Source organism: Aphis gossypii, chromosome X, assembly GCF_020184175.1.
Source record: "Aphis gossypii isolate Hap1 chromosome X, ASM2018417v2, whole genome shotgun sequence".
In the NCBI taxonomy this organism is placed as follows: domain Eukaryota; kingdom Metazoa; phylum Arthropoda; class Insecta; order Hemiptera; family Aphididae; genus Aphis; species Aphis gossypii.
In genome coordinates this window covers 9,995,771-10,016,889 of record NC_065533.1, presented here as the reverse complement: position 1 = coordinate 10,016,889, position 21,119 = coordinate 9,995,771, and the positions used below count along the sequence as shown (strand labels likewise).

Here is a 21,119-nt window from a genome sequence, read left to right as displayed (position 1 = left end):
TACATTATATTACAATGTGTTGTTCAGTTGAATTTAAACTAGAAATTATTTAGAAACTTTAGTAAAAATAATATTTCTTTGTAACTTATTTATGTTACACTATAACATTAATTATTAACATGTTACATCAGGCCCGTAGCCATGGTGGGCGAGAGGAGCGTTGCTCCCTTAAAAATATTAAAAATATCTATTAGAAAGACATTGTTTTTATATATACTCTCCCCCCCCAAAAAAAATCTTTTTGCCCCACCTGAAAATTTGGTCTGGCTACGGGCCTGTGTTACATAAACGGTATTTGTTGACGATATTCTATCTCCTTAAAGATAAACAGCATCTTGAAGTTTTAATATTTAATCCAGTTAAATTTAACTTGAATAAATGTCCTAAATAAGTCGTTTAAATTTCAAATCAAAACATGACGATACAACTTTCTGAACATATTTAGTTTTCTACCCTGGACTTGTTAAAAGTATACGTTTTAAGTACTCGTATTGCGTCCAGATTTCAAATATAACATATAACAAAATTGAGTCTACTAGAATCAATAAAATTTTACGTTGTTAGCTTTAATATTAAAGTAAAATGAGTAAATTGATCTGCCTATTATCAAAATTAAAGATGAGAACAATAGAACATTATTTGTGTGTAAGCGTAAGCTTTTTTCAATGCTGTAATTTTTAAACTAGTTATTATGTATTATTTTTAATTTGAAATATTTACATTACTCATACCATTGATTATAAATACTATAGTATTTATAATCAATGCTTATATCTTATCTTTAACTTTGATGATAAATAAGTTTCTCTAATATTTACGCTAACAGCACAAAATGTATTCTAATGTTCTATTGATTCTACTGAACGCAAATTTGCTATGTAATATTGTAATACCTATGTTGTATATTAATTGTAAGATGAAGACAATACACGCGAGTGTATCAACCTTTTAATAGTTACAAAATATGAAAATAATATTATATTGTTATTTATTATTATATAATAAACATGATTTAGATTAATACCAATATAAAATAGTCTATAAAAATATTGCGATGGCCTAGCAGATTTATCGCAAATTAATTGTAAGTACAAGTGAATATCATTTATAAAAATACTGGTTGAAGAGATGAATTGCTTGGTTCTTCTACAACTAAAGACTTTAGATATTCACGTCATGTATACTGTACCTATATATTTTGTACAACAATAACTGTGAAAACAATCAATTAACAATAATTAGGTAAGTACCTAACGTATAAAGCTATACTAAATTTTGTCCAAAAAATGTGTAAGTACCTGCTACACATATTAATAAAAATATTATATGAATAATTTTATTAGTGTGTATAGAAATAGAAAATTACTTAAAAGTAATTACAAACTAATGTAGTAATACACTAGTACCTATCTATATTTACGTATTATTATCTAACTTAAACAAAATTAATTATGTATGGTTATCAACCTAAACCCGACTTATGTACTTAAAAATCCAGTTATGTGTACACTGTACATTAATATAGGTATTATAATATGTACCTAATAGGTGTAAAAATAATTGTATTGTATCAACAGTTAAACCATCTAAATATAGTTTAATTATCGTGGTCGTAGAATTAAATTATCATGTAACATCATCAATGTTCCTACTACTTTTCTAAAAATTAAACAACCAAAAATAAATAATAAATCGAATATCTGCGTATTTTTGTAATAAGATAACGTGATAAGCGTTTGAAATCTTTATGCACAAAAACACGTTCCACAAAAAATGAAAGATCTATACGAATCGAAAAATGATAGGAATGAACAAATTCTTTAACTCAAATAAATTAACTCATAACTATTCATACTTCATAGGATACTGTGTTGCAGCATGCACGTCATATCATCGTCATTGTATTTAATTTCAGTGAAAATAAACGCTCATGTAGGACTTGTCTATTTTTGTCTAATGTTATATAAGTAGTTATAAGGCTATAATAATTATGTACGTGTTAAAAATTTCATAGAAATGATAATAATCAATAAAATTGTTCAAATATTTGTGTAACTGTAAGTCAAAGTCTAGAATTAAAATTAATTAGAAATACTTCCCGTGCCAGTCATGCTTATAGACTATAGTATATATTATATTTTATTTTACATTTTTATACCTGTATACAGACAGTAGTCGAGTCATGAAATGTTATATATTTCGATATTGCCTATCAGTGTACACCGACACACTGTACACTTGTCCTTGAGGTCTGATGAGAATCGTTCTGGCAGAATAATTTTACTTTACTCACTGGGAAGATATACCCAGTGTTTATTTTAGGGGGGTAATCGGGGGGTAGGTAATCCTTCCCCCGGAGAAAAATGTATACCCCCCCCTCCCGAAAAAAGGTATAACATTATTACGTAAATTGTATATTGTGATGCGATTTCTAAGGCATACCCCCCTTGAAAATTTACGATACCCCCCGGGATAGAAGGTTTGAAATAAACACTGGATATACCTATATGAATATTGAGGTATTTATACAATTATTAAGTTAAAACGTAAAAATTCGACTTTTATAACAATAAATATTGTTATAGGCATTTAGAGGGTAGAATTTAATTGAAGAAATTAGGTAGTGGTTTATTGGCCGTTAAGGGGGATATTAGAAATTATTAATTTAAAAACAGAAGCCTTAACTTTAATATAATTTAACCACTCCTACCATAGGTAGCCGTTTATAAATTAAAAATTCGTAGGTTTAGCGCATGAAATATAATAAATAATATTGTTATTATGCTATAGTTTATGTTATTTGTTAATGTTGTATTGAATTTTAATTTTGCGGTGTATTTCGGCGCCAGTGCTTTTATAATTTTGTACGTATGGTAGATTCAATATTGTACAATTTTTATGTTTATACCTATACTCACGACCTACTCTACTGCCTTCCTATACCGCGCGTCACGTATATCTGCACTCCGTATGTATGATGTATTATATTATAATTTATAGTGGACGTCATTGTGTATTTAGGAAAACATAAAGTTCACATACTACACAGTGTGTGTGTGTATTGCATATTATGGTGCGCGATAATAATTAATATTCGATAATAAAGTGTGTGCGAATACGGTATATAGGTATATATATATTTATAATATAGACAGAACGGTAGCGTTGGATGTCGAACAGACTAGGACCTAGGTGGTATAACAGTTTGTTGTTGGTATACATTGCGAGGGGATGTGAAGGGAAACAAGGGCTGCTGACCTGACCATCGAAGTGGTTGACGTTTGAGTTTGAAATATTGTATACATTAAAGGCGATAATGATTATGCAGAATAATAAGCCGCACATACTGTTTATAATATATACCTACACTATAGTACTATTATAAATATAGTAACAATTATAATATAATTAAAATTTAAAGATAGCTTGGCATATCCTGATATTTTTTTAAAACTGGAGGATCTTATCTTATTTAATACACATCTAATATACTATTTTATAGTTATCTATACATTGGTAGTTTGATTAATTAGATTCCCTATGAATATATAGTAATCAGTAATCACATATTTCTTAAGGCTGTAGTGAATATATTGTATAACAATATATGCTTGTCGAGTTGTATTACACATTATAGATTGTTTTTTTGCTACAGAGAGAGGTAAATACATTGATTTTAAAATAATGTGTTATTATTATTTGTTGTAGTTGTTTTTTTCTACAGTAGAAACTAAAAAAAGTCACATTTATTGATTAAGAATAAAACACAAATTGTACTCGAAACAAAAACATTTTTGTATTTCCCAGTATAGCTTTCAAGAAAATCATAAAGGAAAAAAGCGAAGAAATATGAAGCAACCATTTTTTACGAATCTTGACTTTTTTTAGTAAACTGATATCTACTGAAAATTGTTATTCAGACTCAATGATTTATTAAATAATACTATACATATAAGTTATAAGCACCCGACCCGGTGGTCCACCCACTCAGATAGTACAACACATTTTAAATGATTATATTATTTGTCCATTGTTCTTGATCACTTGTCCCATTTTAAGAATAATGTACATGATTAACGTAACAATTGAACCAATTGATACATTGTTCATGAGTTAACAGTATTTCTTGGATTCGAGGCTATTCTAATATACTTGGGGTACCTATGGGTTATGATATTATAACCCTCGTATTCTCCTATACATGTGTTCTGTACTTCTGTATCCATATGTGTCCTAAGGTTTTGATAAAGGACGCCAAAAAACATTAAAATAATCAGACTAACTGGGTATTTAACAATTCAGTTTGTAGGTATGTATATATCAATTTTCAACACAATATCCACTTGTCACAAAAATGAAAAGATAAAGCACGATCATGAGATAAATTAACATAATATAGTGATGGGGCTTATCAATCTATAATTAATATTGTTCTAAGTATAATATAAACGATATAGGTACACATCAAAAAAGTGTATTACACACTTAGGATTTAGATTATTGTAAAACTATATTATACTGTGGATTCAAAATGTGTAGAAAATTATTTTAAAAATTACTTTTTAGGCAGGAACTCAGTACTCAAATGACTTGTGAATAATAATAAACTAATATTACCTATAAATAGTATGTCTAAAATAGATACTGAATAAATTGTATTACATATTATCTTATTAAATATGAAAAATAATAATTCGAAGGATTTCTACTTATTCAAATGGTATAATAAATAAAAATATATTTAAATATTAAAATAAAAAATCATAAATAACAATTATACGTATTAGAGATAGGTACCTATTTATTAAAAAAACTAATATTTCCAGTAAAACACGATTATAGACTGTCGTGTTTTATTACGTATTTCTGTGCCTTAGTGTGATCTGTTTAATAAGGATGTGTGAGGTTTGATTTTATCATGACTGTATGAGATTCAGGAATTTTAGTTAATAAAAACATACAAAATATAGTACATATGTACTTATTGTACCTATTATACGACTATATATTATATAATATATAATATGTATATGTATTTAAGTATTTTATTAAACAATATTTGATCAAACAATATACATATCAATAATTAGATATTTGTATTTCATTTATTAATAGACAGTTCGATACCTATCCAAAATAATTTAGGTATTATTATATTGTAGTATATTCTACCTAAGTACCTATTAACTCTACACTATTACGTATAACAAATAGGTGGCTATATGCCTATTATATTATGTCTACACTCTACATTATATTATTATATATTTGCGTATTAAGAATTTATGCATACAATATACATAGTCATATAGCACATCAAAATTTGTAATCACCCATTGACCATTACATTGTATTGTAGGTAAATTATTACCTATAACCTTCGCTATCGTCCTAATAATACGTGCTGTATGCCTGTATAAGTAGGTATTAAGTATATTAGAACATCGACAACGCTACTGCGGCTCAGCACGTTCATCATTCTGCATGAATAGTGTACTATACTATACTGGATAAATTATTAAACAGTAAAAGTTAATTTTATTGAAAAGAATAATCGATAGTTAATAATTTGATTGACATCACATTTTGATGTCATTACATAATATTATTATATAAAATAATTTTAAAAAAAATGATATTATTTAGGTACAATTTTTTTTTAGTTTTATTTTTTGAATGTGCAGCATAAGTACATTTTTAATTTCATGTTTTGAAGTAAGAGTTCCTCTGAAAATTTCGATAACAATCAAATTAAAAGCTATTTTTTATAAGTATAGATGAGTGGAGTACCTATAATAAACCAACATTTTTCATACGTCATACCACTCCACTAATTTGAACTTTATACTTATATAAGTTCTAATAAACTATATTCGTTTGAAAGTACATTTTATTTGTTAACATTTTCAGAAAATATTTCACTTAAAAAAAATGGATGATCATTAAAAAAGTAAAATGTTCAAAAATATTTAAACGTTTAAAAAAAATGTTTTTAATGACTTCCAATTACATAAAATTATTTTTAAAAACTTAAATACTCTTCGAAATAACAAGTGCTTATTTTAAAATAATCACTCTGTATAACATAATACTATGAACTTGTGTATATGTATAAATTATATATATTTATATGCGGCCCATAGGTATATAGTATCGTTGTACGTACCAATATACAGGGTGATTATCGCTCGTTTCGTCGGCGGTCATCCATAGAATCGTTTAAATAATATTATGTACACCTATATTTGCATTCACATCCTTAGTAGCATTGCACTACTAGTAGTATGTGCAACGGGTACATTAATTATAAGCGTTTAATTGATATTAGGTACAACGTTCAATGGAATAAAATATATACATAATATATTTTGACTTTAAAGTGGAATGCTAAGATACTTAAAGTTTTGGAGTAAAACTTAGAATTTAGTAATTTACTCATAGACAAACGAATCGAAACGATCGATTTTTTCGTAAGTTCGTAAGTTTCGAGTTTTACGATATTATTTTCGAGTTCAGCCGACTCTAGGTAGGTAGGTTATGCGAAGAAGTATTGCGAAAGCAGTTCGCTCAACGTCGTCGGTTCAAAACTGAAAAAAAAAACAAAAGGCCATGCCTACGAGGTTAAGTCAGGTATTGCGTATTGCCTTATGCAGGACGGCGGCGAACAGCGATGTCAATTAATGTAAACATCAAGACACGATAATTATTATAAAGGCTGTTGACGAAGAGCGGACGGCTTTTCATGCACACTCAGACAAAACGATCACCCTGTGTACGTATTTTACTCAGCCGCCAGCGTTTCAGTGTGACTGTGCGAGCGGATCGCGCGCGCGCCCGCAGCGGCGTCGGTGCGCGCGCGATTTGAACGCGATCGCGCGGCGGTGGGCGGTCGCGCGGGGGGGAAGCAGCGCGCTATAAGAGGGAAAAATAAGAAATTAAAAAGAAGCGACACGCGTTCCGTATCATTTTCCAATTGGCGCTCGTACACCGCGGCCGTGCCGTCGATCCGACAACAGTCGCAGCAGCAGCAGCAGCAGCAGCCGCCGCAGCAGCAGCCGCCGCCGCCGCCGCCGCAGCCGCAGCCGCATTCATCGTAATAATATTTGATTATTATTATTTAATTATTTAATTATTATTTTATTATTTTATTATTACTGGCGGTTTTTTTTTTTTTTTTTTTTTTTTTATTATTATTTTTTATTCGATTACCTTCCTCTTTCAGTTGGCCGCCGCTAAATCGAAAATATTTTATTAAGGCCTTTTACAACGCACTCGCCTGAGAAAAGCATCATAATTTTATTTTTATTTCATTATCATACCGATCTCAATTATTGATTTAATAACGCCGCGTACGGACGCGTAGACGTTTAAATTACGCGTTAAATATAATATAATTTATAATGTTTTATTATTCGTACAATTATAATTTATACATAATTTACCAGCTACGCGATCGGCGGTATTAAAATGTAATAAAATTTATTTTACCTATATTATACTCGTATTATAGTTGTATTACCTTCGTATTATTATAATCGCCGCGCGTTATACCTATACGCGTCAGTAGGTTAGGTACCTAACCTATACGCGTCGTCGATTCGTTCGCTATCGTCCGAATAGCGTAATAATTATTTTCGTACATATTATTAATTTTAATACATAAAAAAAAAAAAAAAAATTATTTCGCAATTTATGCTAACACGCCGTGTTATAACAGACAACGGGGCTAGATAATAAAATAATATTATAGACTATTTTATAGACGTCTACCGCCAATACTTACGCATATATCGTAATAATATACACGTATATTATTTGTTATTTTTGTACGTTGTACCTTATATTATATCGTATACCTATGATACGCTAAACTTATTGTTATTAATTTTTAAACGCGGGCGCATTCGATATAATATGTTATTATAATGTATAAATATATCATGATACAGATAAATAGATGATTATATCGGGCGGCGGTTGGATTATAATAAATTCGCCGTCGATCTTGGCGCATATACCAGCTAAATATTATTTTATTAATTTTATATACCACAGAATACCAGCTGTCCTGCCCATACATGATATGTTTATGTAATAGTATTTTAATTGCATTATTATCATTTGACATTTGCGAGCGCGGCGCCAAAACGTTTGATTTTTTTTTTTTGATTTTTTTTTTCCGGCCTTCCGCCTGTTCGCGCGTGCAGTCGACAGCCGCCACTATTACCACACGCCGTCGTCTCCACCACGACCACTTCTACACCACGGCCGGTACAACTGCCGTAGCCACAATCGCCGCAGACCACTGATACGGCCGCCGCTGATAACTCGTGGTTCTCACACGACGGCGATGATACGATAAACAGTCGTCGACCGGTCCGGCTCAGTTCTTGTTTTTTTTTTTTTTTTTTTTTTTTTTTTTTTTGTTCAAATTTCATTTTTTCGCGCTCTTCTATAACCTCTCTTTCCCCCGCGTAGCCCCGTCGAACTCAATTCGTCTCTGCCCCTACTCACCGACGGCATCGTCGCCGACCGCTTATAATTATAAGCGAATAGGTACTAAGTTCATTGTAAAAATTAATAAACGCATTTTTCGACATGCAACCGCCGTTCACGTCCACGTTCGTCCGCTCAATTTAGTTCCTACAACAATGTTTTCCGTTTCTTGTAGTCGGTACCCGAAAGTTTCTCATTAGAGTCGAAAAGCATTCGACTTAACGCGCCTTCACTCGGGCGTATTATTCAAACATCGCACGCGCATCATCAACACGGCGAATCATCCGTCCACCGTCATGTCGTCGACAACCAACTCCGTCCCGTATGGCGTACAGATTCTGCAAAAGGTTTCTGACAAGTGTCCTAGCCTCAACCGAATCATCGACCGTGAAAATCTGTGAGTATACCAAAAGTATCCTAATACAAACATACCTGATATCTATTAGAGATAAGTCAATATTATGCGTGATTGTGTAACATCTTTAACGATATTCAATTATACCGCCTTAGATCATTGACTGACATTGAATTAAAAAGCCTATTTTATTGTTTAAATTGCCTCACCTCATATTATGCTCTTTAGATGAATGTGATGTGACCATTTTTGCTGTGATATTATAATTAGGTATATGAAATAATAATAATGTATGCTTTTATTATTTGAAAATTCTTATAGATTAAAATTTTTACCTTAAACTTTTAAAACATTCTGATACCAAATAGGTAGTCATTATTTATTTATTTAAGAAGATAAATATTTTTATTTGGTATAGGTATGTACTGAATTAGCCTTATAAGATTCATTTTGTAATTAATTAGATAGTTAAGAGTATTTAATGCAGCTATTTATTAAGATACTTTGGTCGCCATAGGTTTAAAATAAAATCAAACCATTTTAAATTGTGATTATTTAAATACTTCTGAAAATTTTTAAATTAGTCTTATGCGACTTATTTAATGTTTAAGTTTTTGTAATAAATATAAATTTTACTAAAAAACTTATCAAACAAATTATTATCATCTAAATAAATCTCGAAATAAATAAATATAGATTTTTTTATATTACTGTGTTTGCTGTTGGGTATTAGTGCCTGGGTGCTGGGTATTATGCTGTTTGTAATTTAACTTAGTACACTTTTGTTACTTTTATTTATATTCTTGATTTTTACATACATATCTCTTAATTGATATTTATTTCTACTAGGATTTCAACCTTTGGATTTATATATTACGTGTCCAAATATGCCATACAGTAAATTATTTTTCGTTTATTACATTAAAGTAGGTACTTACATTATTTGTTAATTTTATAAAAAGTTATTAATAAAAATTAAACAAATTAATATTTACTGACATAAAATAATTTTATTCAACAACTCTCAACATCTCATAATTACCCATTATATCTAACCTTGTAGATTATTAATTATACTGGAATGATCCTACAATAAATTCATAAATATTTTTATTTTATCTATCTAACTATTATGAGATCAATTTAATATGAAAAAATTATCAATGTAATTTTACCTAATTAATTTATTAAAACATGTTTTTATTATGTATACAGGTAAAAATTTTAAATACGCAGTTAGTCAAATAATTGTTTTAAAATCAATAAAGTTGAAAAATATATTTAGGTACCTAGGTGTTCTATAAAATATCACAATAGTTTGTTATTTTTTTAATTAGCTAACTATTATATATTAGTTTAGTAGATTATAATATTAATTATGTATAGTATTTGTGTTAACTAAAGGTTAGTTAAATTTTATGAATACCTATAATCTATAATATTGAATGAATTGGATTTAAATGAAAACATATTTCGGAATTTAATTATTATCATATTAATTTAACATGTTATATATTACGCATTAGTTAAACGTTAAATATTTAGATTGGTTCATTTATAAACTAATAAATTGCATATCAATTATTTTGATAGTAATTTGAGTAATGTTTGTATAATTTAAAAACAATGGTATACTTTGTGATATTTGCCTGTTTGTTTTGATTAAGTTCTAGAAGTTTACAATATTTAAAATTTATTAACCTAATAGAAAAAAAATAATAATTAATATCTACCTATTAACTTATTTTATTAAAACAAAAAATATTTATAATAATCAATTGGTATTATAGCACATGAAAAATTTATCCAGATGCTATTATTTTAAAATTATGAATTTATTTCTTTGTTCAGTTAATTTTTAATTTCGTTTTCAAAGATACTCTGTTCAAATATATTTAAGGATTATTTTTATACTGTAATGAATTTAAATATTTGTAGAAGTATTTTATCCTAATCATTTCATGATGATGAATTATTAAAGTGTTATTGTCAATAAAATAAATGACTTACCGACTACCATAACAACTTACCTATTTTATAATTAAATTATTTCTAAATACTACTTAAAATAATAATTATATAATAATTGTAATTTCTTTTAATAATGTTCGTAGTTTTTTATACTAAGTATATAACTATCTGTATTCTATTGATGTAAAGCAGCAGTTCCCGACTTGGGGTACGTGACATGATCTCAAGGGGTACGCGAAAAAATTATTTTTCATTTATTTATATTCTAAATTGATATAATATGTTTATATTTTATTAGGCATATTTTACCTTGGTTACAAATAATATGCAAATTATGATATAGATCAATTTACAGAATAATCTATGCCTAAATTGTTATCTAAATTTAATGTCTAAAATAAGCAAATGGCATTTACGGTAATATTATAATTTATCTGTAGCTTAAATAATGTCATTTTGTAATAAGTGATAACGAATATAATATATTACAATGTTAAAAGTGGATGGATTTTTCTAGTTTTAAGTGGATTTAATATCTATATAAATATTTAGATTTTGTATTATCTAAATTTATTCTATGCACTTCTAGTAATAAAACAGAAATTAGAATGACATATTGTTACTGTTGATATAATAGTTGTATTGGAATATTTTTTCATTTAGTTTTGTTTAGAGTTATTTGATATTTAAATAATATTTTAATAACTTTTCATCCATTATAATATTATAGATTTTATTTAACTTAAATATATATGAACTATCCTTTTATTTAATATGTTTTGATTGGTTTTAGGTACAAATATAGTGTTCTTGTATTGACATTCATCACATATGCGGCTTATCATGCATCTCGAAAACCTATTAGTGTTGTTAAAATTGTATTGTACCAAAACTGTTCTGAAGCTACTACTCCTGCTCCTATTAACAACACAGATCCTGATTGGTGTAACTGGGCACCATTTAGTAAGTTATGATAATTCATTCATCTGATATTATATATTTGAATTATATTTGGTATAATTTAAGTTATATATTTGTATTAATTTTACTCATTAAAATATTTATAGATGCTGAAAACCACAGTGCATTGTTTGGAACGTTGGATTCGGCATTTCTTTTTGCCTATGCAATAGCAATGTTTTTTAGGTAAACATGAAATATTAATATAACCTTTGATATTTAAAATATTGTAATTAGTGTAAACATTGATTATAATTAAAGTAATCAAGTTTATTAGTATTAACTAAATATAAAATACAATTTATTTAAGTATTATTATTATTTATTTAAAAATTAATAACTAATGTATTTATTACTTTATCAGTTTCACTGTATTTTGTTATAAAATAATATTATAGTAATAGTTTTATAATGATGTATGTATCTAATTACACTGATGATTTTATTTTAGTGGTATAATTGCGGAACGTGTCAACATAAGAATATTTTTAACTATTGGAATGCTTTTATCTGGTACAGCTTGCTCAATGTTTGGATTAGCTCATTATTACAATATACATTCCATGTGGTATTTTATCGGAGTTCAGGTATTTTACTGAAACTATTGTAGTTATTAAATATAAAAATATAAATAGTTATAATATATGTTAAATATTTTAGATATTTGGTGGTATTTGTCAAACTACTGGATGGCCTGGTGTTGTGACTGCAATGGGAAATTGGTTTGGCAAAGGAAACCGAGGTTAACTAAAGAATAAACACTTATTGTTTTTAATTATTATTGTTCCTAAATTAATTATTATTTATTTCTATGGTATATTAGGTTTTATATTTGGTATTTGGAACTCTCACACATCTATTGGAAATATCATTGGTACTTTACTGGCTAGTTTGTATGTTGAATCCAATTGGGGATTATCATTTATTGTTCCTGGAATATTTATAATTGCTTCTGGAATTCTAAACTATTTGTTTCTTGTGGTCCATCCATCTGATATAAATAGTGATACTCATTTGAATGAAAAAGTCCAGAATGGTCACAAGGTAAGATGTTTGTTTTATAATCCTTTGTTTATTCATTTATGCGATATTTACTTATTATTATAAACTTTTAATTCTTATAATCTAGATGTCCAATACAATTTTTATAATATTATTAAATAATATATAATTAATTTTATGATATGAAGTCTATTGAAAATTATGTACCAATGAATTCAAAATGTTTTCTTAATCAACAATATTACTTGACTTAAACTATTAAAATTGTCCCTATAAAATGTATATAAAAGTTTATTAATATTTATTAAATTATATATAACTTGCTAAAGTAGTTATATGATATAATATTTTTTTTATTGTAATTTTGTCATTAAGAAATGTGTTAGCTTAGGCTTAAGTAGTTCTGTTGTGTTTATATTTGAGTTTAAAACATAAAAATATTTGTTTATATGTGTTAATAACTAAAAAAAAGACCATTATTTTAACCCCGTAAGAGTGTTAAATGTTCTTTTGCTTTTTAGAATTACAATTAAATTAAGTGTAAACATTAGGTATCTCATAAAAATTTTATTTTTATTACTATTTATTTATTGAGACTGTTATGATAATTTCTTAATTTAATAGTAAAATATTGACCACAAAGTAAAAAAAATATATATATATGATATAATTTAAGTTAAATGTTTGTTTAAAATAAAATTATTAACACAATCTTCTCATAGTAAAGAATAAATTTATATCCCATTAATAATAAATTTTAAAATACTAAAATATTGTATGAAAACTGCGGAATTAATACATTTTTGGTACATTAATTCAAAGGGATATTATTACTGACAATTTCATGATAAGACAAATTATAAGAGATTCTAATCATTTTTTACTATTAAAAACATATAACCTTAGTTTAGTATGTCGATTTTGTGAATATGTGTTTACAGTATTATGTTATAATAACAACACTGGTACTAATTTTAAAATGGCTCAATTGCCTTGTGTATTGTAAATATTATTGTAATCACAATTTGTTTCTTATTAGAAAAAAATGTTTATTATCATGGTAATAATTACAATACATAAACCATAATATTTAACATTAATTTTTTTTTAAAACAATTCTTATAATTCTGTCATTTCTTAATGCTTTATGTGGGCTTTGTTTTTGTCTTATTACAACATGGTTAGGCTTTAGAGAGAAATGGAATACGAAGACAATCTCCTCGTCGCGACTATAACATACAAGAAGAAAATGAAATTTTGAAGGGCAGTTCAGAAGAGGTATGTTAGTGTATTGCTTTAATTTTGGGTTTGTGCTATGAATATAAATAAGGTTCATTCCTGTGTTATAATTTTTTTCTTACATCATTTAAATGCATGGAGCATTCATTTAAAAATCTTTTATACAAAGTGTATAAAAGTAATATTATTAAATGCCTAACACTGCTTTAAAAGAACTCATTGTTAACAGTCATTATTTTTATTATGTATAATGAATAATTATTAACATTCTTTGTTTTTTATAATGTTAAATGAATTAAAGGTAGTATCTTAAATACTTTTAAATTAAAGGAAAAAACATATTGTTAAAACTAATTTTGTATTTAAAAACTATTTAATGGCTAATTTCTGGTTAATAGAGTAACTTGAATTTTAAACTATAGCAGTTAAGACATTTTTTTTGTGTTCTATTACATGTTTTTAAATTTTTATAATAATTAGTTAAATGTTTGTATAAATAAATTTGTTTATGCTTAGCGCTAAGCACATAATTTTTAAAAACATTTATTTACCACCAAATTTAAAATATATGAATCATTTAATGTATTAGTTAATATGAATAATTCTATTTATTTATTTATGAAATATCTATCCTAAATGAATTTTAATATAAATAGAGAACTAAAATTTATTTTAAGTTAATTTGTAATTTAATGTTAGTTTTTTAGTTGTAATATTAATTTTTATTTTAAATCATTAATATCTTATATTTAGCTTAAAAGTTTTAAACTTAATAAACAATTAATAAATATATTAATGTGTAAGGACATTTTTGCTTATTTACATTAATGGTATAGTTTAAAATTTATGTTATGATATTCTAATTTTAGTTTTAACTGAATTTTATCTCCCTGGGTATTATATAATTACATTTGCTGTGTTTTATGTCTGATCAGAAACAAATAATTAAAAACATAATAACTTTAATAGTTTTTAAATATATTTTTTTCATTCTTAAAAATATATTATTTTAAAATGAATATTATATTTAAAACATATATGGTTATTATTTAATGAAATTTTTTACCTATCCTTTTCTAATTGAATTTTAACCAAATTTTGATTTTATTTTAACACAGTTATCAAACAACTTTATTTTTTTAAACAATTAATAGCAATACATTTATGGTTTTTAAGAAATAATTTATAACATTTAATTATGAAAGTAATTACAGTTTACTATTTTTAATTATTTGTTTCATATTTATTATATTGAGGCTTTTTATTTTTATTTTAACTAACTTATTATCTGAATGTTTGTCGCCAATTTGTTCGTGTCGTCGATTCCTATCAACTCATTTTTCAAAGAAAAAGCAAGGTATTGTGATTAATGTTTATGTTGTTATTTCATAGAAGTTTTTCTTAGCTTTTGCTGTACACTCATGCTATTAACACTTTATTTAAATTTGGCAAGTGTGTATTTATTAATATATATATATTTAAATTGTATAGTTATTTAGACATGAATTTTGAAATGGTCAGATTTTTAATATTGTCAATAATTTACATTTATTTATTATATCCAAATTTTTGTTGTGCATTCTGATATTCTATTTTAATACTAATTTAAATAAAAATTATAATTGGGTTTTACAATAACCTAACAGTTCTTTTAATTTTTATTAAAATCAAATAATTTCTTTCATATTTTTCATGATGTTTGGAAATACCATTATTTATTATAATTATGTGTAAAAAAATGTTTCAAAATATTGATTATTAGTATAATTTTTGTCTGAATTGACCTTATATAGAAATGAATTTATATTATTTCTGCATTTGTAATATTGAAAAGTACTCTGTCGATTCAATTTAAATTTAATATAGATATTCAGTCGAATAAGGACTGAAGATAAAATACTAAAATACATAATATTAACAATATTATTTATTATACTATTATAATTATTTTCAATTAAACATGTATATTTAAAAAAAATATATTTTATTATAATTTTTATAATTATTAATATTAATATTATTCAAAATGTTGAGCTATTTTTTATACATTTTGATTATTTCCTTAATGTTTATATAATAAAAAAAATTATTTTAAATATTGATCATGTTAATCACCCATTTTGAATTGTTCAAGTTCTGTTTAAAACAATTAAAAATTTCTATTAAAATTAACTTAAAAATGTAAAATAATAATAATTTTGATTTTATGATTTGCCTAAGACGTAACAAGAATATTTGTTAAGTTGGTTAGTTATTTTAATATTTTTTTAGCTTGCATAAATTAATATAATAAAAATTAAATTGATTAAAATTAAATAAACATATCATTACAACCATATAAAATAAAATTCACATAAATCTAATTAGACATAAATCTAATTAAATTTGTGCTTAATTGTTTTTGTATTTTGCTTTGTATTGTCTTATAATTATATTTCTATTATAAAAATTCTCATTCAGTTTATTTATTTTTAATTGTTTTTATAAAATCATTTTAAAATATAACTATTAATTATTAATTTGAATGTCGGTTTAAGAATTTGGCTTGTGATGTTTTGTGGTGTAATTATTTTATTCATTATATTTATATATCATATTAATGTAGATAATAAATATAATCAATACATTTTTATAGCATATACTTTCAGTAATATGATAAATGATTCTTGATCTTGTAAAATATTCATGTTTCCCTTTTTTAAGTAACTGTTAAGATATTTTATACTATTATATATGTATATAATATATATTGTTTTCTTTAAATATTTTCAAAATGACTTGAATTTAAATATTAAATTGAGGCTTAAACATTCAATATGCCATAATTGTGAATTTATTTTTAATACAAAAAATGTTGGCCAATGTTTGTTTGTAGCTTTTTTTACTCTGCATTATTGCTTAACAGCATGGATCTGAGTAACATAAATAATATATTAATAATACATATTTATAACATTCTGATGCTTTTGTTATGCTTGTTTTCATTAGAAAAAACCCAGCACTTCCCCACAAGAGGTCTCTATACCTCTTGGCGATATTTCATCTAAGGAGTTGTCATTGTTACCTTCTAACAAGGTAAAGTTCTATTCTTTGCTTTAATAACTATTCAATTTATTTATTTATTTAATTTGTTAATAATTTTTTTAAAACATAGTTCTAGCTAGTTAATGTTAGTATTATAATAGTACGTTTTCACAAATTTAAAAGTTTCAGTTTTGATTATTTACATTATCTTCTTATTCTTCGATTAATTTGTGATGCATAATTTTAATAATTTTCAATAATAATAATTGGCTGATTTAAAATTTAATTACCTTGTAATATCTTTGGGAAAACGTTCTTAATATAACTACTTAATAAATTGCTCGTTATGTTTCTGTAATTTATAACCTATGATTTAATTTATACTATTTTATTATATAATTTTAAAGTATCAAGTGAGGTTGTTTACTAAAATTGTTTCATTTCAAACCACATAGGTATAAGCCTAGTAACAAATAAAAATTATATAACTTCTGTTATTGAATAATAACAAATTTACATTTGTAATTATATCATCTCTAAAAATTTCGATTTAAGTAAACAAAGCTTTCTATGATAAACTGATGTTTAAATATTATTCATTTTCTGCCCAGTGATGTCCAATAATGTAAACAGTGTGCCTGTTGCACATTTCTAGACTTCTATTGCTTTCAGATTACCCAAGACGCCTGTAAAATTTTGTTAGTTGTACTATGCAAATTCATTTTTCTAAAGAGATTTTTGTTAAATGTTTGCACATATTGCACAGTACAATATTGTTGTGGTGGGATTTACTAAATGTAATTTAAATCACTAAAAATGTTTAAATAGTATGTCATATATTATATTGGTACTAAATAACAATTTAATAACAATTACAGCTTTTTTTAAATAATAATTTTTGAAAAATTTTTATGGCATAATCGAATAAATGGTGCGACAAACAGACAGAATATTTTTGTATTTTTAATTATTTTTTTAAATAGATTTGGATATTGTGATTTAATGATAAAAACAAAAAATTTTTCACTTCAATATAAATATATGTGTGTTTTTTTTCACGGCAGTGGCCAATTTTTGCTTGATCAATGTATCACTTATTGGGATCACTGAATTAATTTTAATTGTCTTATGATTTTTAACCATTTTTGTAGCTAACCCTAATATTTATTATTATTTATTAATTATTTGAAATAAATGTATTTATTGTGAAAATTATAAAGTTCTTATGAATTTTCACCATACTCATATAGAAAGTAGATAGATATTATACAGTCTTTCTTCATTTTTTGAAACTAATTTATTTATGTTTAATAAAAACAAAAAATGTAAACAAGGTTTTCAGTCATTTAATGTTAACTTAATATACTATTTAATGTATGATTTATTTATATTATAACTCAATTGTATTATACCAATATTATAATATTTTGAAATGTATTCCTGTTATTTTTTAAGTATAGATGAATAATATGATTGTTATTGTTTATAATTAATGGTTATTAAATTATATAATCAATAAGTGAACTATAATACTAATATTAATTAAACATAATTTTAGATTTTAAAACTTAATATTATATTGTAATAGTTAATCATTTTAATTTTAGCTTTTAACAGGTGATGGATACATATTAACAAACCATTCATAAATATTAAACTTATATAATTTGTTTAACATTTTAGGATGAAGTAAAAGAAAAAACTGAAGGCAGCCCAATTCTTTCCCATTTAAATGGTTCACCAAAAAAAGCCGTTGGTTTTATTGGTGCCATCAAAATTCCTGTATGTATTTTTTGAAAAATTTTTTTAAAAATACATTTATAATCATAGATATTTTTTTATTTTAGGGTGTAATTGAATTCTCTATGTGTCTATTCTTTGCAAAACTAGTCAGTTACACTTTTCTATACTGGTTACCAAATTACATTAAGTATTCTTGTAAGTTGTTATTAATATTAATCTATTACTATGAATAGACTTTTTATAATTTTTTTTTTTTTTAATAGCTGATTATAGCCCTTCACAAAGTGCAGATTTGTCTACTTTATTTGATGTTGGAGGTATTTTTGGTGGAATTGCCGCAGGAATATTCAGTGATATGTTTGGAAAAAGTGCATGTACATGTGCAGTGATGTTGTTTTTGGCCATTCCATCTGTAAGTGCAGTTTCTAATTTATTTTTCCTCTATATTTTGATGAATAAAATCATTTTGTTTTTCAGCTATATGCTTACAATTTGTTGTCTTCGGTCAATTTAATTGTGAACATTGCTTTATTAGTTATTGCTGGTGGTCTGGTTAATGGGCCATATGCACTGATTACTACTGCGGTATCCGCTGAACTAGGAACGCACAGCTCTTTAAAAGGAAATTCAAAAGCATTATCTACTGTTACATCTATTATTGATGGCACTGGATCAATAGGTATATACTTAAATATTTTAAGCTGTTAAATATTTTAACAGTGGATGTGTTCTAATCATTAATTTGTTTTTGTTTAAAATTAGGTGCAGCTGTTGGACCTCTTCTGGCTGCTTACATTTCTAACCTTTTTGGTTGGACAAGTGTTTTTTATATGCTTATGGGTTCCAATGTACTTGCAATATTGGTAAATTTATTTCATTATTTTAGATATGTTTTATGTATAATATTTAAAAATATTTTGTTTGCTATAATTGTATGTATATGTTATGGGTAGACTTTGAAAATGGATAGTATGCACATTATCCACCACCCAGGTAATATACATCCATTATGAACAGTATAATGTATCCATTACCACCTTAAATATACACAATGTATATATTATCCAGTGTGCTGTGTATAAAGTATGAAGTAGAAAAAATAATAATCATATTAATCTGAAAAAAATTATTTTTTAAATAAATTAGTTATGAAATTATTATTTTTATGTATAAAATAAAATTAAAAATTTAATATGTTCAATTATGTATTGGAACAGTTTGAATTTGGGTGGCATTTGAAGTTGCAAAGTATTCCAGCAGATTTACATTTACATGTATTTATTAAACATTTACTTTTAAACTGACATTTTTAAAAACTTGACCACCAGAAAGAGATTGTGTATTAGCTATTTTACTCAATGATTTTTTTGTAGCAGACACTTAAAATATCAATCAATGGTTCAGAACATAAAGAAAATTGATTTTTTGAATAAAGTTGAAGATATATGTCATTATTATTTCTAAATTCATAATATTGATTATCGCTAATAGACAAAATCACAAAATGTACTTCTGTCTATTTCTGTTAGCTTGGTGCTAACTGTATCACAACTAATATTTATCATATTTTATTAAAACACTTTATCTACTCCAAGGTAGATAATGTATAAATTATCTGGTTAATGTGCAAAATAAACGTTTAACAAATAATATTTTTATTTTATCCAATAGGCATGGGTAGTGTTCACATTACCTGATTTTCATACTTTACTCGTAATATATACATACTCTTTTGTGGTTTCTATTAAACATTATTTTGTAATTTTTTTATTTGCTTATCTTGACTAATTATTTAAAAAATTATTATTTTTCAGTTGCTTACACGACTGGTCAAGCGAGAACTCCAGAATGTTGGCTAGCTCCAAAATACCCTACAACTGATAAGACTTAAATGAAGAATGAAACATATTAGTTTGTAAAATGTCTTTGCTATCATGCAATTGGTTAAATGAAAAAAAAAACAATACATAAAATAACTTTTTGTATGGTTGTAATGTATATTTTAGCTCCTAAGTAATATTTATTTGTATTAATATTAAGTTCTTCGTTCCATTTTTATCTCTTAGAGATTTTAAAATAGTTTCAATTTTATTATGATTATAACTTTTCTTTTTTTACACTAGTGTATTTTTATTTGTTTAATATTTTGTTTTTCCCGAAGATTAACAACATGATTTACTTTTTTTTTTTAATTTTTATCATAATCGATTGAATGACAAGACAATATCATCTAAACAACTTAACTTTTTTAAATACTATACATTGTGATCTGTGATCTTGTAACATTATGTATACTGCTCACTGGTATGATCTAGATACCATTATAATT

At 25.6% G+C, this 21,119-nt stretch overlaps 1 protein-coding gene across 5 annotated transcripts; it reads left to right on the top strand.

Annotated features, from left to right (window-relative positions):
- The first annotated feature begins 6,935 nt into the window (after positions 1-6,935).
- Positions 6,936-20,907, top strand: LOC114124452 (glucose-6-phosphate exchanger SLC37A2). Of its 5 annotated transcripts, none has more exons than XM_050208098.1 (15): positions 6,936-7,093; positions 8,208-8,893; positions 11,616-11,785; positions 11,890-11,968; positions 12,234-12,369; positions 12,443-12,524; positions 12,606-12,826; positions 13,970-14,062; positions 17,012-17,098; positions 18,731-18,829; positions 18,895-18,985; positions 19,054-19,202; positions 19,268-19,469; positions 19,553-19,653; positions 20,605-20,907. In XM_050208098.1, exons 2-15 carry the CDS (start codon positions 8,793-8,795, stop codon positions 20,647-20,649), a joined length of 1,656 nt encoding a protein of 551 aa, XP_050064055.1. In that variant the 5' UTR covers positions 6,936-7,093; positions 8,208-8,792; the 3' UTR covers positions 20,650-20,907. The 5 variants fall into 5 exon arrangements, with proteins under 5 accessions (XP_050064055.1, XP_027843507.1, XP_027843506.1 ...); XM_027987704.2 differs by having other exon boundaries at positions 6,943-7,093; positions 8,672-8,893; XM_027987706.2 differs by lacking the exon at positions 13,970-14,062.
- The last annotated feature ends 212 nt before the right edge of the window (positions 20,908-21,119 follow it).